This window comes from Mustela putorius, unplaced genomic scaffold, assembly GCF_011764305.1.
Source record: "Mustela putorius furo isolate JIRA1106 unplaced genomic scaffold, ASM1176430v1.1 tig00000228_pilon_pilon_pilon, whole genome shotgun sequence".
Lineage (NCBI taxonomy): Eukaryota > Metazoa > Chordata > Mammalia > Carnivora > Mustelidae > Mustela > Mustela putorius.
The window spans coordinates 3,683,863-3,708,086 of record NW_025421322.1 but is presented as its reverse complement, the minus strand read 5'-3'; the positions used below and the strand labels follow the sequence as shown (position 1 = coordinate 3,708,086).

Genomic DNA, 24,224 nt, shown 5'->3' with positions numbered 1-24,224 from the left:
ATTTAGTTTGAGGTAGCATGTGATGAACCATAACAACTTATACAGGAAGGTAGGTTTTTCTCTTTAAGGGCACTGTGTGACTGGCATTTTTTGAAGTTCCATAAGGTCTCTAGGAGTTAACAATTTTTTTTTTAACTTGTTTATTCTTTTATTTGTTGAAGAAAATTAGTGTGTGATTCTGCAGATACAAGGCTGGATGAGACATGATCCATATCTTCATGGAATTCCCATTTTAGCTCTAGTGATTAAACTCATACAGTAAGTAAATAATGAAAGGAATAATGATTCAGTGTGCTAAGTGCTATGGGACCGTAGTTGACAATGGAATTAGTTCTTTGTGTTTGGATGGGTATGTGGGTAGGGATGGTGGTAGAGGACAGAAGGCTATCTCTGATGTCCCAGAGAAGACTTTTGAGTGTATCTTTAAAGAAGTGGTTAAATGACAAGATCAGGTAAGAGAGAATGGACATATAGAAGTATTACCTCTGTATCTTGCATCATGTACAAATAACTATACAAATCTGTCCTTTGTAGTACAGTGATTATGTGATTTTTGAAAAATGTGTAATGTGAAAATTCAGGATCTTCAAGGAATTGCCCACTGGGTCTAGAGTGTAGGTTATGGGAATTAGGTGATTGAGCGGATATGTTAGGTCCTGTCCCATCTTTTTATCTTGTATGCAGTAAGAAATGATGATTCTTTCAGAACTTCTCTTGAATTTGTTCTGTCCTGTCATTTACACTGTTAACTTTTTAAGCCCGGATCCTTGTGACCACATATCTGGGTTGCAAGAAACAAAACCATGCCCTAGTTTTATAGTTTTTTAGTTCTCATCTCCATTGTGGAATTTGGCTTGTAGGACATTTAGAAGATTGGGAAGAAATCTCTGGAGGAAGAGTATGTTGTTTATCTTACACAGTTTGCAGTATTCCACCATTATCATGATGACCATAATGTACTTCAGAACTTCATCTCTTTGGTTCCCCCATACCACATTTCCTAAAACATAATTTAAATTGCTGTTTGCCTAGACCATCTATCATCTCATATAATATGGTATGGTGATTTGGAATTTAAGAAGCACCAAACAAGCTAAAAGTTTATCTGTTTAATCTCTTGAATGCATAATGTAGCTTTGGGAGAAAAAATGAAGTTGCTAAATCCTGTTCTAAGAGATCATAGTTTTGTGTCTGTAATAGTACGTTTCAGAGTAGAAATAACGAATTGATTTGAAGATGAGAAATTCCTGGGAACACTTATAAAAGAATATCCCCCTTAAAAATATGGTACTTGAGGTAGTAATAGATGGGAATTAATGAGTGTGCTTTCTTATTTCCTAACTTCCTAACAGTGAGAGGCTCCATACTATCTCTTGGACAGATGTTGATTTCATTTTGCTATTTATTGACTTAGTGACTGGGGAAGTCACTTAACTTCTTATTTTCTTATTAGTTTTCTTATTAAAAACTGAGAATATTTTAACAGCTACCAAAAAGGTTGTTACAGAGATTAAATGAGAAAATGCTTGTTAAGTGCTCAGCATAAGGCCAATAAAAGCCCTAATAAATGTTAACTACCTTTATTATTACATTTCATTTAGCTCTTTTTTTTTTTTTTTTAAGATTTTATTTATTTATTTATTTATTTACCAGAGAGAGAGAGGGAAGGAGGGAACACATGTGCGTGCGCATGCACAAGCAGGCAGAGTGGCAGGCAGAGGCAGAGAGAGAAGCAGGCTCTCCGCTGAGCAAGGAGCCCAATGCAGGACTTGATCCTAGGACCCCGGGATATGACCTGAGCCCAAGGCAGTGGCTCAACCCACTGAGCCACCCAGGCATCCCATGTTTTGTTTAGCTCTTATGTATCTGTCTTTCCTACTTTATTAGGAGTCCTGGGTTGTCATGGGCTGTATCTTAACTTTCTTTGCCTTACCCCAGCATGTAGCTTATTGTCTACAAATTCAGTAAGTGTATATTAAGTGGCTGTAAATGGATGAATTTTTAAATACAGTTCGGTCAGTTTTTGTACCCATTATGAAGATGCACTTTAGAAAGTTTAGTTTTGGGGGATGCCTGGGTGGCACAGTCAGTTAAGCAACTGACTGACTCTTGGTTTCAGCTCAAGTCATGATCTCAGGGTTGTGAGGTTGAGCCTTATGTCAGGCTCCACACTGAGTACTGAGTTTACTTGAGATTCTCTTTCCCTCCTGCTCTGCCCCTCCCTCTCATGCTCGCTCTCTCTCTCTCTCTCTCTCTCTGTCAAATTAAAAAAAAAAAAAGATTATTTATTTGGCAGAGAGAGATTGAGAGAGAACAAGTACAAAAGTACAAATGGGGAATGGCAGGCAGAGGGAGAAGCAGGCCCCCCGCCGAGTGGGTATCCCTATTCAGGACTCGATCCTAGGACCTTTGGATCATGACCTGAGCCAAAGGCAGACTCCCAACCCACTGAGCAACCCAGGCATCCCAGTAAATAAATAAATATTAAAAAACAATTAAAAAGTTTAGTTTTTATAAAGGTGGTATTTTGTAAGCAGTTGCAAAATTCACTCACAGGAGTAAGACTGATTAACAGATACTGATTTTACTAGTTCTGATTGTCATGGTTAGTTTATTAGTTCAGCCTATATAAAGAGGCCTTTCTTTTCAGTGTATAAAATGATTTTATGGAATACATTTCATGAAACAATTGTTGAGTCATGCAGAAGAATTTTAATTTTCTTATAAGATACAATTTTAAAAATTTCCCCCAATTATATAAAAAAATGAATATTTATTTTAGAAAACTTATGAAATGAAAGCATAAGATAGAGTGACACCTATCAAATCAAACCTCCCCAAATCAAACCTTGGTGCTTGGAATCCTAAAATATTTACCTGCAGCAAATATTTGAATTCCTCTTATGTCCAGAGCACAGTTTTTGTTGCTGGGGATTATAGCAGTGAACAAATCAAAGTCTACTGGTAGTTTGGTGCCAGTGTGTTTGTGTAAATGGACATATGCAGATACACCTGTGCTTAAAAGAAAACATGAAAATGATTTACTTCTGTGTGCATTATTTTGTAACCTGCCCTTTTTTCTTTTAGCAATATATTTTTCACTTGTTTTATGTTAGTAAGTTTTCTACAGATGATTTTTAGTGGCTACTTGATAATCTCATGAATAGATGTTCTATAGTTAATTAATAACATATGTTTAAGCATTTAATTTACCTCTAGATTTTGTTATAATTTACAAGGAATATACATTTTTTATTTCCTAGACCAATTATAGTTCATTTAATTCCTACCATTTACTCTTTTTTTTTTTTAAGATTTAATTTATTTATTTCACAGACAGAGGAAGATCACAAGTAGGTAGAGAGGCAGGCGGAGAGAGAGGAAAGGAAGCAGGCTCCCCGCTGAGCAGAGAGCCTGATGGTGGGGCTTGATCCCAGGACCCTGGGATCATGACCTGAGCCGAAGGCAGAGGCTTTAACCCACTGAGCCACCCAGGTGCCCCAACCTACCATTTACTCTTAAAAAAATTTTTTTTTATTATGGAAAACTTGAAATAGTTTTGTAAAGAAGAGAGGATAAACCTCTGTACCCATCACACAGGTTGAACAATTTAATACATCTGGCCAATCTTACATAATTTATGTTTCCATACATGTTTCTCACCCTTTGGTATTTTGAAGTAATCTCAAGATATTATATCTTATCTTTTTTTTTTTTTTTTTAAAGATTTTATTTATTTATTTATTAACATGTGAATAGGTGTTGGGGGAAGAACAGGGGGAGAGGGACAAGCACAATCTACACTGAACACAGAGCCTCAAATGGGGCTCAGTCACACGACCCCAAGGTCATGGCATGAGCCGAAATCAAGAGTTGGATGCTTAATCAACTGAGCCACCCAGGCATCCCTCATAGCCTTCTTGACTAATTCAGTATGCATCTCTAAAAGACAAGCGTATTAGACAATATATCACTGTAATACTCTTATCTGAGGTGTAATTTTTTTGCCAAAGGCAGATACTTAACAACTGAGCCACCCTGGTGCCCCTGAGGTGTAATTTTTCTTAACTTATTCTTGAATGATAAAAATTGAGGAGAATGTGGAGAAAACTGAAATTAGTCAATATAGAATGATTCCTCCACCCTCCCATTGAAGATGTAAAAAACTTTGTATTGGGACCTTGGAAAAAATATTAACAGAAATTCTGAAGTGAACAGGGAACACAAAAGTGAGAAAAATAAATTTGTAGATGAGGGTAAGATTGAAGTGGACATTTGCATACTGAATTACTAGAGAAGTTGGTTGTAGATAAAACAAAAAAGAATTCTAATGTCTGAAAACAATGTGGGAGAAGACTGCTTTTCTTTACGGTATTAGCAACAGCAGTATAATAGATTATGTTCTCTCCTGCTTTATGAGATAGAAGGTCAAATGACAGGAAAGGAAAAGACAGTATTAGCCACTTACTTGTTTGTTTTTTAACTGAAACAGTTGACAGTTTTATTTTCACATTTCACAGTAAAATGAAAATGGTTTTTTTTTTTGCTCACTACTCCCCTGAAAAACTATTCTCTCTTTGATAGAAGGGGGAACAAGTTTTCCTTGTCATGTCATTAGAAAACACCCAGAGTCTCAGCACCATAGTCTCCTGGGGAAGTAGAACAAGTAATATAAAATGGATATAAAGAAGTTCCTGTCTCTCCTTATCTGTCTGGTCGAGTCATTCCTGGCCACGTGGGCATCATCATGGGATGGGCAGGAAGTCTCATTATTGGGGGCCCAGGCGTCATTGGCATGTGGCCTCCTATAGGCAGTTTCATTCCAGGAGCAGGTCCCACCGGTATCATCCCAGGAGGAGGAGGGCCCCCCACATAGGATGCAGGCATCATCCCAGGGCCAGGAGGACTAGGGAGACTGGGGGGAGGTAGGATCATTGCATCTGCAGGAGGAGGAGCAGAGGTATTTTTCCTTTTTGAAATGTGGGGGTTGTTTTGTCGCTGAAGCTCTGAACCTGCTCTTCCATCAATTTCTGACAGTAGTCTTCACATTATCTGTTTCCTGCCTCTGCGTGTGTCTTTCTCAAAGATGGAGAGTCATGGGTGAGGCGTGAGTTATCAGTAGTCACTATGATCAGTAGTCATAAAGCTTAGGCATGTTGCTCTGCAGGCCAGTGACCACTCTGTCCCATGCCACCAAGAAATGACTGCCACTGACTTGTTTTAATAAGACAGTTCTGGGGTATGTCTGCTTACGTATGTAATAAACCCTATCTAGCTAGTTCCATAAGAGAAATCTCTCATGCATTACTTGTTCTTCATAAGATTCCCTTGCACCTGGGATAGTGTGTGCTCTAAAGGCACTAGTTAAGAATTTTTTGGACCTCTGGTTAAAATCACAGAGTTATGATGAAATCCCAAGGTGTTAAAAACTACAGTATGTCAAGTTTAGATTAAATTATGCTCATTATATTGTGTTTGCCAAGGTAATAAAATAGGAAAATGTGTTTGTATGTGTATATGTATTTTAAATTGGCTTTTAATTATGAGATTTTTTTTTTTTTTTAGCTGTAAGGGTTTTTAAAGCAGGCAAATAAAAATTATTTAAAATTAAACCGTAATTGGTGCTCGCTTCGGCAGCACATATACTAAAATTAAACCGTAATTGAAATGATTAGTTTTCATTTAAAACACCAGAAAGGGAAAGAGGAAATAAAGACAAATGACATAAAACAGGAATTGTTTACCAAAGTAAATCATGTGTTTTCACTTGACAAACACCCCAGAGACCATCTTTTTTCCTCAGTTACACTGGTAACATTTCCATTGTCCAACATGTTGAGAAAATGAGACCTGGGGAGTAATAGAAAATTCTTATTAAGTGTTTACTGGATTCGCTTGGAGGACCTATGACTTGTTTGTTTAAAGTAAGCCAGATTAAGAGCCTGCTTTGTAGAAAACTTTTGTAACTTCTGAGGAAGTATGTAGTGGTTGGATTACCTTTTGGCTTAGTATTAAAGAGAGTTGTCTCCCTCACTGTGTCTTGTGCTTGGCTCCTTGTGAGTTCCTTGTGCTTGTTTAGCCGTGAAGGACATGAAACACCTTTGCTTTCTGAAGCATAGTAGTGAATATTTTTGAAAATTTAAGAGATTGACTCTTTTTCTAGTAGGAATATGTATATGGCTTTTGGTTCATAGTATCTACTTTGCTCTTTCCCCCTGCTTATTAGCCCCTTCATATTTTTCTTTTTTTCCCCTTTCTCATCAGGTCCATGTCTTAGCCATTCTTTCACCAGTATCTTAGTTCCTTTATGTCATTGTTCTTCTGCAGCATGTCTCTGGCAAAATGCCTGATTCCACTGTTTGCTTTTTCCTTACATACTTTAAGCCTTGTGAGCAGTGCTGAAGAAAATAAGAAACCTCGACGATTGCCATATTATTTATTTATTTTGTTTTTCAAAGATTTTTATTTATTTGATAGCGAGAGATGGCACAAGTAGGGGAAGCAGCAGGCAGAGGAAGAGAGGGAGAAGCAGGCTTCCCGCTGAGCAGGGAACCCACTGTGGGGCTCCATCCCAGGACCCTGGGATCATGACTAGAGCTGAAGGCAGATGCCCAGCTGACTGAGCCACCCAGGTGCCCCAACAATTGCCATTTTAAATGGACGGTTCTCTAACAAGGCCTCAAAAAAGCCTGCAGTGCTGTCTAGTAATCCTTTTAAACTTGGTGAGGTGTTTTGTTTTGTCTTTGTTCTCCACTCTGGCTATTTCAAATAAGGTCCTGTATTCTCAAATCTTAGATTTTAACTTCCTCACTCATAGTAGATAAATATCCCTCTGGCTTCCTAAAGCAAATAGAAGTCAGTATCTAAGATCTCCCTTAGCTTTCTGCCATTAATCTACTGTTTAAGTCTGCTCATTCTTTTGTCCTATTATAATGAGAAAGGTGTCCTCCTTTGAGGTTAAGTCAGTTCCGTCCACGTGCTTTGGATCTCGTTCCTTCCAACCTTTTCAGGGACATGCTTTGGTAGTTATTTCTTGTCACTTGTATTTTCAGTTTTCCTTTACTTTACGAATTCATTCAAAACCGCATCTACACTTATTCAGGCATTTCCAGTGGGTTTTTGTTTGTTTGACTTTATCTTCTTTCTCAAACTCCTGTCTCCAGTCACTTACCCTTCCCAGAAACTTATAGTGGAGGGTGATCCATAATTGTTGTTACTTACCCTTCGCTTGATTCTGTTGTCTCATACCATTACAGTTTGGCTTCTGCCTTTACCGTGCCACTAAATTGCTCTTGCTATAATCACGAATAATTTCCTTACAACTACAAACATACATACATTTATTTAGTTAGTTAGTTCTTAAAGATTTTACTTATTTATTTGTCAGAGAGCTCATGCAGAGGGAGCGGCAGGCAGAGGGAGCGGGAGAAGCAGATTCCCCACTGATCCAGGAGCCTGATATGGGACTCGATCCCAGCACGCTGGAATCATGGCCTGAGCCTAAGGCAGATGCTTAGCCGACTGAGCCAGCCTAAGGCAGATGCTTAGCAGACTGAGCCACCCAGGCATCCCTCCTTACAACTACATTTGGATACTTTTTTGTTTTTTGTAATTGTTATTGAGATGTAATTCACATAGAATAAAATTTACTCTTTCGGTTTGATTTAAAGAAAAATTTTTTTTGGCTCAATAGTAATCATTTTGAGATTTGTTTGGGATCTTTGCAGAGGTTTTTTTTTTTTTTTCTTTTTTTCTTTTTTTCCTGCCAGTATTTGCCAGTGAGATGGGTGGCAAAGAATTGCACAAAGCACAGAGCAACAAGCAGGACAGAATTTATTCACTCTCAAAGGGAGGAGAGAGGCCGGACATCAGGAGAGATGTTGGCCCTAAGTTTCTATTAGGCTGGGCCTTTTAAGGGGTTTAAAGGATGTGAGAGGGTTGTAGCTGTGCCCATTGGGGAGGAGGGTGTGTGAGGAGGTGGTCAGCTTTTGGCCAGGTAGAGCAGGAGGTGACAGGTTTCTTGGGGCACTCTGTTTGTGGCTTATCTGGGGTGTGGGTTGTAGTCCTGCTAGAGAAGAATGTGTTTTGTGGTGGTCTATTTTCTGAGAAGGAGGGGCACCATGACCCAGAAAAACAAAGCATTAGGGCCAAGTACAGACACTTATGGGTTTTGTCTGTAATCTTGGCAGGGGAGGGGGCATTGACTAGAACCCTTCTCCTCCAGTGTATGGATTTACCATAGTTTGTTTATTCACCTAATAATTGATGGACATTTGGATTTTTTTTTCCAGTTTTTGGTTGTTTTGAATAAGGCTGCTATGAATATATGTGTATAAGTCTTTGGTGGACATTTGTTCTTATTTTTCTCAGGTAAATGCCTAGAAGTAGAATTGTATAAGTGTGTGCCAATAAGTTTAGAAGAACTGCTCATCTTTTTTTTAAAGTGACTAACTTTTCATTTCTAGTATCAGTGTATGAGAGATCCTCTTGTTCCATATCCTTACTAATACTCAGTATTATCTTTTAAATTTTAGACATTTTGGGGGATGGTGGTATCTTATTGTAGTTTTTTTGTTTGTTTGTTTTTAAAGATTTTATTTATTTATTTGACAGACAGAGATCACAAGTAGGCAGAGAGGCACGCAGAGAGAGAGAGAGAGAGAGAAGGGGAAGCAGGCTCCCCGCTGAGGAGAGAGCCCGATGCGGGACTTGATCCCAGGACCCTGAGATTATGACCTGAGCCGAAGGCAGAGGCTTAACTCACTGAGCCACCCAGGCACCCTCTTATTGTAGTTTTATTTTTTATTTCCCTCATGAAACAATATGCTCATTAGCCATTTGTTGGTATTTTTTCTTTTCATGTGCTTGTTAGCTATATGTATATTTTTTGTGAAATGTCTGCTCATATTTTTTGCCATTTTATTTTGGATTTTTGTCTTACTATTGATAAGAATTCTTTGTGTATTAGGACACAATTCCTGTATCATGTATGTGCCTTTTGTTTCCCCAGAGGCACTTAGACTAGGCAATTCTATATCAGTTTTTGTGTTTGTGGTTGGGGAGTGGGAGACTGTCTGGAATTCCAGTGGAAATAATATAACATCTCCAAAAGCAAGGAAAGTGATTCTTTGTCAAAAGATGAAATAGTCTACCAAACCAGACCCAGAGATGGTCCAGATGCTGGAGCTATCATACAGGGACTCTGAAGTTACAATGATTACTGTGTTAAAAGTATCTGGTGACAGGTGAACAACACCTGTGAAAAGTTAGGAGAATTTATGAGAGCAATGGAAATTATTGAAAAAAATTATATAAATAAAGAAGCTAGAAATAAAAGATATGAAATAAAGAACTTATTTGGTTGATAGTATTGTTTGTCCTCTATATCCTCACTGATTTTTTTGTAAACTTACTGTAAACTTTTTTGTCAACTTACTATATCAATTATTAAGAGAGGAGTTGAAAGCTCCAATAATTATTTTGCATTTGTCCTTTTCTCTTTTCAATTCTTTCAGTTTTTCATGTTTTTATAAGCTGTGTTTTAGGGTTCTTAATCTGTAGGGTTGTTATATCTCTGGTAAATTGATCCTTTTATCATGAAATATCCCTCTTTATCTGCTGACATTAATTTCTCTGCAGTCTTCTTTGCCCGATATCAATACAACTACTTCAGCTTTGTTTTGATTAGTTTCACATGGTATGTATTTTTCCAGTCTTTTATTTAACCTCTTTGTGTCTTTATTTAAGGTGAGTTTTTTGTAGGTATCGTGTAGTTGGATCTTGCCTTTTTAATCCAATCTCACAATCTCTTGTAATTGGAATGATTTGACTCCATAAATATATATATTTTTTCCTTTTCCTTTTGAAGTTTCTTCACATTTATTTTTCACATAATTTTATAAATATTAAATAATAGCTTCAATTTAAAAGTAAACATCCTGAATTTTTTATTTTATAGGATTTTTTATGTTAACTATCCATTTAGTTTTTTCAGATCTTCACAGTTCCTTTAATACAAAAGAGCTTCTGAATCATTTCTATTCCAGCAATGCATAATTGTAGAAAAGTTTGTGGCAACTGACATTCCATGATTTTTAAAAATTACTCATTAGTTTATGGACAGTTTAACTTAATCCTTAAAAGAGAATTAGGAATGTATTATTTGCTTCCATTTGTATGCTAATCACAGCAGGCTATGAATTTGGGTTTAGCATAAAGTGCTTAATTACAAAGTAATGTGATAAGAAGTTAAATTCTGATCTAAAAGGAACTAGGAAATAGGAACTAATTATCTGCTTTCCACTTAACAGTTCTTACAGTGCTGTTGGCAGTAGCTGAAATCACAGGGTGGAGGGAAGACTGTCCGTTGAATTTTACAGAATAAAATAATAAATTAATTACTCTTTGTAAAACACTGGGGATTTTTGCTTTTATATGTCTCTAAAAGAAATCTGGGTGAAAGATTCCTTTTAGGTGAATAGATCCAAACTTGACAAATAATTAAATTAAATGTCCAATTCAATTGATAGAAAGTTCAAGATTTTTTTCCACTGAATTTATCATACTTTGTTTAAAATTATTTTTTGTTTTTTATTTAAATTCAATTAATTCATGTACAATTTATTAGTTTAAGAGATAGAGGTCAGTGATTTATCGGTCCTATACCCAGTGCTCATTACATCATGTGCCTTCTCTAATGTCCATCCCCCACCTACCTCCCCTCCAGCAACCCTCAGTTTATTTCTTATGATCAAGAGTCTTACGGTTTGTCTTCCTCTCTGATTTCATCTTGTTTTATTTTTTCCTCTCTTACCCTATGATCCTCTGTTTTGTTTCTTCAATTCCACATATGAGTGAGATCATATGATAATTGTCCTTCTTTGATTGACTTAATTCACTTAGCATAATACTTTCTAGTCCCATCCATGTTGTTGCAAAGGCAAGATTTCATTTTTTTGATGGCTTAGTAGTTGTCCATTATATATATATATATAATGTACAACATCTTTATCTATTCATCTGTCGATGGACATCTCGGCCCTTTCCATAGTTTGTCTATTGTGGACATTGCTGCTATAAGCATCGTGCAGGTGCCCCTTCAGATCACTATATTTGTATCTTTGGCCTAAATATCTAGCAGTGCACTTGCTGGGTCACAAGGTAGCTCTATTTTCAACTTTTTTTTTTTTTAAGATTTTATTTATTTATTTGACAGACAGAAATCACAAGTAGGCAGAGAGGCAGGCAGAGAGAGCGGGGAAGGCAGTCTCCCTGCCGAGCAGAAAACCCGATGCAGGGCTTTATCCCAGGACCCTGGGATCATAACCTGAGCCGAAGGCAGAGGCTTTAACCCACTGAGCCACCCAGGCGCCCCTATTTTCAACTTTTTGAGGAGCTTCTATTCTGTTTTCTAGAGTGGCTGCACCAGCTTATGTTCTCACCAACAATGTAGGAGGGTACCCCTTTCTCTGAATCACCACCAACATCTGTTGTTTCCTGAGTGGTTAATTTTAGCCATTACTGACTGGTATGAGGTGGTATCTCACTGTGGTTTTTATTTGTATTTCCCTGATGCCAAGTGATGTGGAGCATTTTTTCATGTGTCTGCTGGCCATTTGGATGTCCTTTTTTGAGAAATGTCTTTTCATGTCTTCTACTCATTTCTTGTTTGGATTATTTGTTCTTTGGGTGTTGAGTTTGATAAGTTTATTATAGGTTTTGGATACTAGCCCTTTATCTGAAATGTCATTTGCAAATATCATCTCCCATTGTGTTAGTTGTCTTTTGGTTTTATTGACTGTTTCCTTTGTTGTGCAAAAACTTGATGGAGTCCCAGTAGTTCATTTTTGCTTTTATTTCCCTTGCCTTTGGAGACATGTCTAGCAAGAAGTTGCTATGGCCGAGGTCACAGAGGTTGCTGCCTGCATTTTCCTTTAGGATTTTGATGGATTCTTATCTCAGTTTGGGTCTTTCATCCATTTTGAGTCTGTTTTTGTATATGGTGTAAGAAAAGTACAGTTTCATTCTTCTGCATGTGGCTGTCCAATTTTCCCACTAACATTTGTTGAAGAGACTCTTTTTTACCATTGGATAGTCTTTCCTACTTTGTCCAGGATTGGTTGACCGCAGAGTTGAGGGTCTATTTTTGAGTTCTCTATTCTGTTCCATTGATCTATGTGTCTGTTTTTGTGCCATACTGTCTTAATGATTACAGCTTTGTAATAGAGTTTGAAGTTAGGGATTGTGATGCCACCAGCTTTGGTTTTCTTTTTCAACATCCCTTTGGCTATTCAGGGTCTTTTCTGGTTCTTTACAAATTTTAGGATTATTTGTTTCAGCTCTGTGAAAAAAGTTGATGATATTTTGATAGGGAATGCATTGAATGTATAGATTGCTCTGGGTAGCATAAACATTTTAGCAATATTTATTCTTCCAATCCATGAGCATGGAATGTTTTTTCATTTATTTGTGTCTTCCTCAATTTCTTTCATGAGTGTTCTATAGTTTTCTGAGTACAGATTGTTTCTTTGCCTCTTTGGTTAGATTTATTCCTAGGTATCTTACAGTTTTTGGTGCAGTTGTAAATGTGATTGACTCCTTAATTTCTCTTTCTTCTGTCTCATTGTAGCTGATTTCTGTGCATTGATTTTATATTCTGCCACTTTGCTGTATTCCTGAATGAGTTTTAGCAATTTTGGGGTGGAGTCTTTTGGGTTTTCCACAGAATATCATGTCATCTGTGAAGAGTGAGAGTTTGACTTCTTTGCCTATTTGGATGCCTTTTATTTCTTTTTGTTGTCTGATTGCTGAAGCTAGGACTTCTGGTACTATGTTGAACAACAGTGGTGAGAGTAGATGTCCCTGCTGTGTTCCTGAGATTTGTTGTGAGCTTTTTATATATGACTTTTATGATATTGAGGTATGTTCCCTCTGTCCCTACACTGTGAAGAGTTTTAATCAAAAAAGGATGCTGTGGGGTACGTGGGTGTCATTAAGCGTCTCCCTTTGGCTGAGGTCATGATCCCAGGGTCCTAGGATCAAACCCCACATCAGGCTCCCTGCTCAGTGGGAAGCCTGCTTTTCCTTCTCTGACCCCCCCACCCCCAACCTGCTTGTGTTTCCGCTCTTGCTGTGTCTCTGTCAAATAAATAAACCAAATCTTAAAAAAACAAAAAAAAAAAAACCACAAACCAGAAAGGATGCTGTACTTTATCAGATGCTTTTTCTATATTTATTGAGAGGATCATATGGTTCTTGTCCTTTCTTTCATTAATGTAGTATATCACATTGGTTGATTTGAGGATGTTGAACTACTCTTGCAGCCCAGGAATAAATCCTACTTGGTCATTGTGAATTATCTTTTGAATGTACTGTTGGATCATATTGGCTATTAACTTGGTGAGAATTTTTACATCCATGTAATTCAGGGATATTGGTCTGTAATTCTCCTTTTTGGTGGGGTCTTTTTCTGGTTTTGGGATCGAGAGACCTCATAGAAAACGTTTGGAAATTTTCCTTTCATTTCTGTTTTTTGAAACAGCTTCTGAAGAATAGGTTTAATTCTTCTTTAAATGTTTGGTAGAATTCCTCTGGGAAGCCATCTGGCCCTGGATGGTTGTTTTTGGGGAGATCTTTGATTACTGCTTCAGTTTTCTTGCTGGTTATGGGCGGGTCTGTTCAGGTTTTCTCTTTCTTCCCGTTTGGTAGTTTATATGTCTCTAAGAATGCATCCATTTCTTCCAGATTGCTTAATTTGTTGGCATATAGCTGCTGATAATATGTTTTTATAACATATTTGTGTTTCTTTGGTGTTGGTTGACTCCATATATATTTAATGTAATTAACCAGTAGAATTTTGTTAACTACTTTTTTCCCAGTTTTTCCTTAGTAGTTGCTTTAGGGATTTAGAGCAACTATAGTTGTCTAATACAGTATTTCTCTTTATTGTGATCAACTTTGGGTTGACTTAATTTTAGTAAAATATAACAAATTTGCTTTAATATAGCCCCATTATTTCTTTACTCTTTCTTTTATATCTAGGTCTATGTTTATATATATATATATATATAAATATATCATACCTAAGTATGTTGTAATTTCAATAATATTATATTATAATTATTGATTAAGATAATCTTATATTTTCCAAGATAAATATATCTTTTATGTCTATGTAAATATTTGGCATTTCCTTTAATTCAGAAGTGCTTTATTATTTTTTATAAAGAAGGTCTGCTAGCAACAGATTTTTTCAGTTTTTGTTTATCTGGGAATGTCCTTATTTCCCCTGCATTTGTAGAAGATAAGTTTGCTGTATTTAGAATTAGAGATACTATTCGTTTAGCCCTTTGAGTGTGTTCTTTCCCTATCTTTGGCCTGGCCTGGTTTCTGATGAGAAGTTGGCTCCTAATCATATTCTTGTTCTACTATTCATGAGGAGTCATTTTCTCTTACTGCTTTCTTGAGACTTTTTGTCTTTTAGCAGTTTGACTACAGTGTGTCTAGATGTGGATCTTTTTGTGCTTATCTTACTTGGGATTTGTTTTTCTTCTTGCATGTATAAATTAATGTTGTCAAATTTGGGAATTTTTTTTGTCTTTTAAAAGATTTTATTTATTTATGGGAAGGAGAGAGCGTGGATGTGCATGGTGGGGAGGAGCAGTGGGAGAGGGAGAAGCAGCCTTTTCTCTGAGCAGGGAGACTGGTGTGGGGTTCAATCCCAGGACCCCGGGATCATGACCTGAAATAGAGGCAGAGTGATTTCTCTAAGGTTTACAATATGAATTTTTAACTTATCAAAAATCTTTCTTCAAATAATTTTCTGTCACTTCACATATAATATGAGGCCCTTATGAGAGCACAATTCCATTTTTCATCTCTTTTCCTTTGTGTTGTTTTGTCCTGTGTTTGACTTAAACATATACTATTTAGCTCCTCATTAGTTTTTATTTTTGATTTAAACAGTTTTTTTTTAAAGATTTTATTTATTAATTTGACAGAGAGAAATCACAAGTAGATGGAGAGGCAGCCAGAGAGAGAGAGAGGGAAGCAGGCTCCCTGCTGTGCAGAGAGCCCGATGTGGGACTCGATCCCAGGACCCTGAGATCATGACCTGAGCCGAAGGCAGTGGCCTAACCCACTGAGCCACCCAGGCACCCCTGATTTAAACAGTTTTAAATAAATGAAAAAATGGGGAAAATTTTCTTTTTTTCTGTTTTAAGTCACTCTTAAAAAACTGTGGTAAAAGAGGAATGCCTGGCTGGCTTAGTGTGTAGAGCTTGTAACTCAGTCTTGGGATTGTGAGTTCAAGCCCCACATTAGGCATGGAACCTATTTAAAAAAATAAAATGGTGGTAAAAGAAACATTAAATTTTTTGTTAAGTTCATTACCTTTTGATAGGTGCCATTCTAATGGATATAAGCTGATATGTTGAGTAGTTTTGATTTCTGATTTGTTGAGTGTTTTTTATCATGGAAGGTTGTTGAATTTTGCCAAATACTTTTCTGCATCAATTGAGATGATCATGTGGTTTTCATAATGATTGCTTCCTCCCCCCCCCACCCAGAGGGGGAGAGAGAGAGAGAGAGAGAGAGAGTAAGAGAGAGTGAGTGTGAACTGGAGATGAGGGGCAGAAGGAGAGAGGGAATCCCAAGTAGGCATAAGCCCAACAGGGGTCTGATCTCAGTGACCCTGAGATCATGACCTGAGCGGAAATTAAGAGACAGATGCTTAACTTACTCAGCCAGTTAGGTGCCCCTAAATTATTACTTTTTATTTGTTGGACTATTATTACGTTCCTGGTATAAATTCCACTTGGTAATGGTCTATAATTCTTTTAATGTGCTGTGAATTTGGTTTGCTGGTATTTTGCTGAGGATTTTTACATCAGTACTCATTAAGGATATTGATCTGTGCTTTTCATGTTTTATTTTTGTGTAATTTTTGTATCATAGTAATGCTGGCCTCACAGAGAGTAAGTTTCTAAGTGTTCCTTCCTCTGTAGTTTTTTGGGAGAGTTAGAGAGTGTTGGTGCTAATTCTTTCTTAGATGTTTGATGTTTGATAGAATTCTCCAGTGAAGCCCTGTAGTTCTGGGCTTTGTTGTTGTTGTTGAGATGGTTTTGCTTACTGCTTCAATCTCCTTAGTTACAATTCTGCTGAGATCTTTAATTTTTTCATGATTCAGTCTTGGTAGGTCATATGTTTCTAAGAATTTAACCATTTCTTCTGTGTTATCTAATATGTTGGTTTATAACTATTCATAGTAATCTCCTATAATTCTTTTTATTTCTGTGACCCACTAATTTTTAATGTCCCCTCTTTCATTTCTAATTTTAGTTGAGTTCCTCTTTCTCTCTCTCTCTCAAGTCTAGCTAAGAGTTTGTTAATTCTGTTGGTCTTTTCAAAAAACAAACTGGGTTTTTGTCTTAGTCTGTTTAGGTTGCTGTAACAAAACACCACAGACTGGGTACTTATAAACAACAAATTTGTTTTCCAGTTCTGGAAGCTTGGAAGTCCAAGGTTGAAGGTGCTGGGATGGTTATATTAAGGTAGAAGCTTTCTTTCTTGTTCATAGTGGGTACCTTGCTGGGTCCTCAAATGGAGGAAGGGGCTAGAGATCTCTTTAGCACTTCTTTTATGAGGCAGAATCATAAGGGCTCCTTAGTTGTTTAAGGAGTTAGACTTGTTTTGGTATGCAGTTTAAGTTATCTTGTGGATTGGCTCCGTGTTTGTAAGACTCGTTTTTAATTTCCTTTTTGGAGAATGCAAAGTAGAATTTATATTTTGTTGATGTAGTATCCTTTCTAAAACAAGGTCACTGAGGGATCTCTGTTGGTGATCTTTGTATTGTGAGAGTTCTCTTAGCTTCTCTTAGTGGGAAAGATTCTCAGTCGCATGGGTTCTCCGGGAGTTGTTCTTTTTCATCTCCCTTGTAATTTTTTTTCCTAAGAAATTGATTTTGTTAGGTTTTTAAAATGATGCAGAGATTGGTATTCGGCTAAATACCTAAGGGAGTTCCCATGTAGATTGCTAGGGCTCTTTTTCTGCTAGCTTTCTTCTCACAGGTATTCTGTGATGCAGATTTTATTTGCATTACCTCCCAAATTCCCATCTCTATTTCTTCAACTCAGCAATGTTATTGGCCTGTGTTTGAGTTTACCTTTCCCTGTGTTAATAATCTGGGCATAGCCTCTAGATCTAAATCATGGGTGACAGTAGGGCTTATCTCACATCCTCCCCTTTTCTTAGAAATCTCAGTCCTGAAATGCCTGATACCTAACATTTGAAAATAGTTGTTTTCTATGCATAGAAACTTATAGACTGAGTTTTCTAGTTGTTTACTGCAGATCGATAATTCTACATCCTGCTACTTGCTTATGGTTGGAAGTGGAAATTCTGTATTAGACACTTAAAATCTTGAAATTCTTTGAATATTCAGTAGCCTTTAACATGGTCGGTTACTACCTTCTTGTCCTTTGTGTCAGCATTTTGTAAATATAATTTCCTGAGATCTGTTTTCTCTTTGACCCTTATTTCTTAGACATTTCATAATCAAATGATATTTAATCAAAACCAGTTTCTGTTGATAATGTCTCTTTAATATGTTAAATATTTTCTCTTCATTCTTACTGCTAATACTTATTCTGTGCATCCACATTTTGAATCTGCTTCTAACTACAGTTTGTCTTCTCACTTTAGCTTACTGTATATCTTTCCACTGCATTAGAGGAGAAGTGATTTTTTAGTTTTTTGAATATTGTTAACACATAGTGTTACATTATTTCAGGAATATCCATAGTGAACATAGTACACATAGGTTCACATAGTGGCTCAGCAAGTTTATACATTATGCTATGGCTACCACAAGTGTAGCTACCATTTGTCTCTATATATCACTATTATATCATCAACTATGATCCTTATGCTGTGTTTTTTATTACCATGACTTATTCATTCCGTACTAGAAGCCTGTATTTCCCACCCTGCCTCACCCATTTTGCCCAGTCCCCCACTCCTCTCCCCTCCAACAGCCATCAGTTTTTTCTTTGTATTTATAGGTCTGATTTTGACTTTTATTTATTCATTTTTTTTTTTGAAGATTCCATGTATGAGTGAAATCATGTGGTATTTGCCTTTCTCAGCCTGACTTGAAATAAGTTAGTATGATAACCACTAGGTCCATTCATGTCATCTGAAATGGCAACATCTCAACTTTTTTTATGGCTATGTAATATTTCTCTGTGTGTGTGTGTGTGTGTGTGTGTGTGTGCGTGCGTGCGTGCACATATAACATATATTCATTACCCATTCAAAAACTGATAAACACTTAAGTTGCTTTCACATTTTGGCTGTTGTAAATAATGCTGTGATACACATAGGAGTACCTTTTTGTTTGTTTGTTTATTTATTTATTTAAGATTTTGTTTATTTATTTGAGATCACAAGTAGGCAGACAGGCAGACAGAGAGAGAGAGAGGAAGGGAAGCAGGCTCCCCGCTGAGCAGAGAGCCCGATGCGGGGCTCGATCCCAGGACCCTGAGACCATGACCTGAGCTGAAGGCAGAGGCTTAACCCACTGAGCCACCCAGGCGACCCGCTCTCTTTTTTTGAATTAGTGTTTTCATTTTCTTTGGGTTAATACTCAGTAGTAGAATTACTGGAGCATATGGTATTTCTGCCGTATTCTTGCCAGTTCTTGTTATTTATTAAGTTTTTGATTTTAGCCATTCTGGCAGGTGTGAGGTGATAACTCATTGTGGTTTTGATTTGCATTTTTCATGATTAGTGATGTTGAGCATCTTTTTATGTGTCTTGTTGGTCATCTGAATGTCTTTGGAGAAAGGGCTGTTCAGATCCTATGCTCTTTTTAAATCAGATTGTTTATTATTATTGTTATTTTTTGGTGTTGTGTAAGTTCTTAAGTTTGTATATTAACCCCTTATTGGATACATCATTTGCAAATATCTTCTTCCATTTAGTAGGTTCTCTTTTTTTTGTTGTTGATTTGTTTCCTTTGCTGTGCAAAAGGTTTTTATTTTGATGTAGTCCCAGTAGTTTATTTTTGTTTTTGGTTCTCTTGACAAATTCACATATCTAGAAAAATGTTGTTATGGTTAATATCAGAGAAATTAGTGCTTATATTTTCTTCTAGAATTTTTATGGTTTCAGGTCTCACATTTAAATCTTGAATCCATTTCAAATTTATTTTTGTGTATGGTATTAAAAGGTGATCTGGTTTCATTTTTTACATGTAGCCATGCGGTTTTCCCAGCACCAATTTTTGAAGAGACTGTCTTTTCCCCATTGTGTCATTTTGCCTCCTTTGTCATTGGTTAATTGACTGTACAATTGTGAGTTTATCTGGGCTTTCTGTTCTGTTCTGTTGATCTATATGTCTGTGTACTGTGCTGGTACCATTATTGTTTTGATTACTACAGTTTTAAAATGTATAATTGTGATATCTCTGGCTTTGTTCTTCTTTCTCAAGATTGTTTTGGCTATTCAGTGTCTTTTGTGGTTCCATACAAATTGAGGATTATTTGTTCTAGTTTTAACAAAAATGCTGTTGGCATTTTGATTGGGACTGTATTGAATCTGTAGATTGCTTGGGGTAGAATGGGCATTTGAACAATATTTGTTCTTTTGATCCATGAGTGTAAAATTTTTTTCTTTTTGTGTCATCTTTAATTCCTTTAATTAATGCTTTATAGTTTTTGAAGTATAGGTCTTTCACCTCTTTGGATATGTTTGTTCCTAGGCATTTTATTCTTTTTTGGTGCAGTTATAAATTGTGTTTTCTTAATTTTTCTTTCTGCTACTTTGCTATTAGTATATAGAAATGCTACCAATTTCTAGATATTAGTTTTGTGTCCTGCAGGTTTACTGAATTCATTCTTACTTCTTTTAGTTTTTTTATGGAGTCATTAGAATTTTGTATGTACAGTGTTTATGTTCCTTGCAAATAGTGACAATTTAACTTTTTCTTTACCAATATGGATGCCTCTTATTTCTTTTCCTTGTCTGATTGCTATGGCTTGGATTTCCACTACTATGTTGAATAAAAGTGGTGCAAGTGGATGGATATCTTTGTCTTGTTCCTGATCTTGAAGGAAAAGCTCTCAATTTTTCACTATTAACTGTGATGTTAGCTGTGGATATTTCATAAAAGGCCTTTATTGTGTTGAGTTATTTCCTTCTTTTTTTTTTTTTTTTTTTTAGTAAATTTGGTCTGTATTATTCCAGTACATTATTTTAGGCTTAAAATACTACAAATATATAAAATATTTTATATTTCTATAATTCTATAATTTTCTAATATTCAGCATTATGAGATATATACATACCAATATATAGTTATAAATGACTACATAAATGTGCATATGTTCCTATATACAAGCATACCTATATAAAAACATGTATATGTATACATATACACACATATGTATATGCATGCATATATAACATCTATGTACATGCATTAAATGTATATAGACATGTACAATATATATGTATTATTTCATATAGACATATATATGCATATGTTTATTCTTTTGTTCTATTCTAGTAAAATTTTTCTAATTTTTTTTTTAATATAATTTTTTATTTTTTATAGACATATATTTTTATCCCCAGGGGTACAGGTCTGTGAATCACCAGGTTTACACACTTCACAGCACTCACCAAAGCACATACCCTCCCCAATGTCCATAAAACCACCCCCTTCTCCCAAACCCCCTCCCCCCAGCAACCCTCAGTTTGTTTTGTGAGATTAAGAGTCACTTATGGTTTGTCTCCCTCCCAATCCCATCTTCTTTCATTTATTCTTCTCGTACCCACTTAAGCCCCCATGTTGCATCACCACTTCCTCATGTCAGGGAGATCATATGATAGTTGTCTTTCTCCACTTGACTTATTTCGCTAAGCATGATACGCTCTAGTTCCATCCATGTTGTCGCAAATGGCAAGATTTCATTTCTTTTGATGGCTGCATAGTATTCCATTGTGTATATATACCACATCTTCTTGATCCATTCATCTGTTGATGGACATCTAGGTTCTTTCCATAGTTTGGCTATTGTGGACATTGCTGCTATAAACATTCGAGTACACATGCCCCTTTGGATCACTACGTTTGTATCTTTAGGGTAAATACCCAATAGTGCAATTGCTGGGTCATAGGGCAGTTCTATTTTCAACATTTTGAGGAACCTCCATGCTGTTTTCCAGAGAGGTTGCACCAGCTTGCATTCCCACCAACAGTGTAGGAGGGTTCCCCTTTCTCCGCATCCTCGCCAGCATCTGTCATTTCCTGACTTGTTTATTTTAGCCATTCTGACTGGTGTGAGGTGATATCTTATTGTGGTTTTGATTTGTATTTCCCTGATGCCGAGTGATATGGAGCACTTTTTCATGTGTCTGTTGGCCATCTGGATGTCTTCTTTGCAGAAATGTCTGTTCATGTCCTGTGCCCATTTCTTGATTGGATTATTTGTTCTTTGGGTGTTGAGTTTGCTAAGTTCTTTATAGATTCTGGACACTAGTCCTTTATCTGATATGTCGTTTGCAAATATCTTCTCCCATTCTGTCAGTTGTCTTTTGATTTTGTTAACTGTTTCCTTTGCTGTGCAAAAGCTTTTGATCTTGATGAAATCCCAATAGTTCATTTTTGCTCTTGCTTCCCTTGCCTTTGGCGTTGTTCCTAGGAAGATGTTGCTGCGGCTGAGGTCGAAGAGGTTGCTGCCCGTGTTCTCCTCAAGGATTTTGATGGATTCCTTTCGCACATTGAGGTCCTTCATCCATTTTGAGTCTATTTTCGTGTGTGTTGTAAGGAAATGGTCCAATTTCATTTTTCTGCATGTGGCTGTCCAATTTTCCCAGCACCATTTATTGAAGAGGCTGTCTTTTTTCCATTGGACATTCTTTCCTGCTTTGTCGAAGATTAGTTGACCATAGAGTTGAGAGTCTATTTCTGGGCTCTCTATTCTGTTCCATTGATCTATGGGTCTGTTTTTGTGCCAGTACCATGCTGTCTTGATGATGACAGCTTTGTAATAGAGCTTGAAGTCCGGGATTGTGATGCCACCAATGTTGGCTTTCTTTTTCAATATCCCTTTAGCTATTCGAGGTCTTTTCTGGTTCCATATAAATTTTAGAATTATCTAAGCCCACTTTGTTGAGAGTTTTTATCTTGAGTGGGTGGTGAATTTTGTCCCATGTTTTCTTAGCATCAATTGAGATGATCATACGATTTTTATCCTTTGTTTTGTTTATGTGGTGTATCGTGTTGATTGATTTGTGAATATCGAACCATCCTTGCATCCCTGGAATAAATCCTACTTGATCATGGTGAATGATCTTTTTAATATATTGTTGTATGTGTTTAATATTTTGTTGAGGATTTTTACATCTGTGTTCATCAGGGAAATTGGCCTGTCATTTTCTTTTTTTGTATCATCTTTGGTTTTGGTATCAGGGTCATGCTGACCTTGTGGAATGTATTTGGAAGCTTTTCTTCCTCTACTGTTTCTTGTGATAATTTGAAGAGAATAGGTATTAACTATTCTTTAAATGATAGAATTCACCTGTAAAGCCATCTGGTCCTAGACCTTTATTTTTTGGTAATGTTTTGATTAAATCAGGTCAGTTTTGTTCTTAGTAATTGGTCTGTTCGGATTTTCTATGTGGGAAATGATCATTTTTAAATAGAGCTCCTTAACGGGTTTATAAAACTTTTTAAAAACCTGACCCTGCTTACCTTTATATTCTGGTCACTTTTTCTTGTATATACTGAATTTTTTTGATTCTTCATGCATGGTGCTTTATTTGTATTGAATTAATTTTGTTCTATCAAATACACTGTGCATAATCCCTCTCACCTCTTGATTCCAGTTATCTGCATATGCCATACATGTAGATGATTTTAAGAAGGCAAAACAAAATGAAAACACATTTTTTTACAGCAATCAGTCAGATAGAGTATAAAACTAAAACCTCATAAATGAAGTCAAAATACAAGTGAAAATATTTACAACTTAAACAAAGGCCAATTTATCTTATGTGCAGATAAGAAAAAGACCAAAAAAAAAAACCAGTAGAAAAAGAGCAAAGAAAATGCATAAATGGTCTAGTTTCATGATAATGTTAGAAGATACTGTTTTACTGATGATAAGAGAGATGAAGATTAAATTTATTCTGAATAACAAATTCTTAGCTAATATATGACTAATATCCAAATATATAGTTAAGAACTTTGTTGGTGGAACTGTAAAAAAGAGGCTCTCTCTTCTATTAATGGTAGGAGAATAAATTGGTACGAGCCCACTGGAGAGCAGTTTGCTAATATTATCAGTATACATATATATTTATATAACATACTGTTATAGTAGATAAAATATAGAATGTAATCAATAACTTCAGTAATTATGTAGTTATTATAGTGATTTTGTTAGTTACATTGTATTATTTGTTATGACATACGATTATGCCTATGGTATATATACCTGTTTGTCAACATATATGCTTCTGTATTTTTTTGTGTGGGTGTATGTGTGGTCTCTGGACCTCACAGTTTCACTTCTGGGATTTTATCATGCAGATATACTGGCACATGTGTGAACTGACTTATATACACATTTATCCAGTACCGTGTTGTTTATAGTAGAAAAAGGAAACTTAGATATCCATAAATAACTGATTAGTGAGTAAGAGATGCTACATCTTTGCAATAATATAGGATATAGATGTAAGAAAGAATGAGGAAGCTTTCTATGTACTTCAACATAGGCTACATGTTGTTAAGTGAAAACAGCATAGTATTTAATAGTGTGGATAGAAAAGAGTGTGTATAGAATGCTATATTGTGTGTTAAGGGAGAGAAATAAAAATATATATTCATATTTGTATAAAGATTTCATAAGGTAATAAAACTAGTTATTTCAGGTGTTTCTGGGCAGATTAAGAAGAGATGTTGAAAGGAGCTTGTTTACCTTATTTTTAAAAAATTTATTGTTTATTTTTGAACTATGTGAACATATTGCCTCTTAAAAATAAAATAAAAAATTTTATAAAAGGTCTTAAGGAAAATATTTTCTTTCTCTTTTTTTTTCTCATTAGTAAGCTGAAAAAGCTGAGTGAAGACAGTTTGACTAAGCAGCCTGAAGAAGTTTTTGATGTATTAGAAAAACTTGGAGAAGGGTAAGTACAAAAAATGCAAAAGTAGCCTT

General features: G+C 36.1%; 1 protein-coding gene across 2 annotated transcripts in view; it reads left to right on the top strand.

Moving 5' to 3' along the window:
- STK3 (serine/threonine kinase 3) overlaps positions 1-24,224 on the top strand; it is a 273,495-nt gene that overhangs the window by 19,236 nt on the left and 230,035 nt on the right. For both annotated transcript variants that reach the window (XM_045077977.1, XM_045077978.1), the window contains one exon: positions 24,115-24,195. In XM_045077977.1, the coding sequence (XP_044933912.1) occupies positions 24,115-24,195 (81 nt within the window). The remainder of the gene's footprint in view (positions 1-24,114; positions 24,196-24,224) is intronic.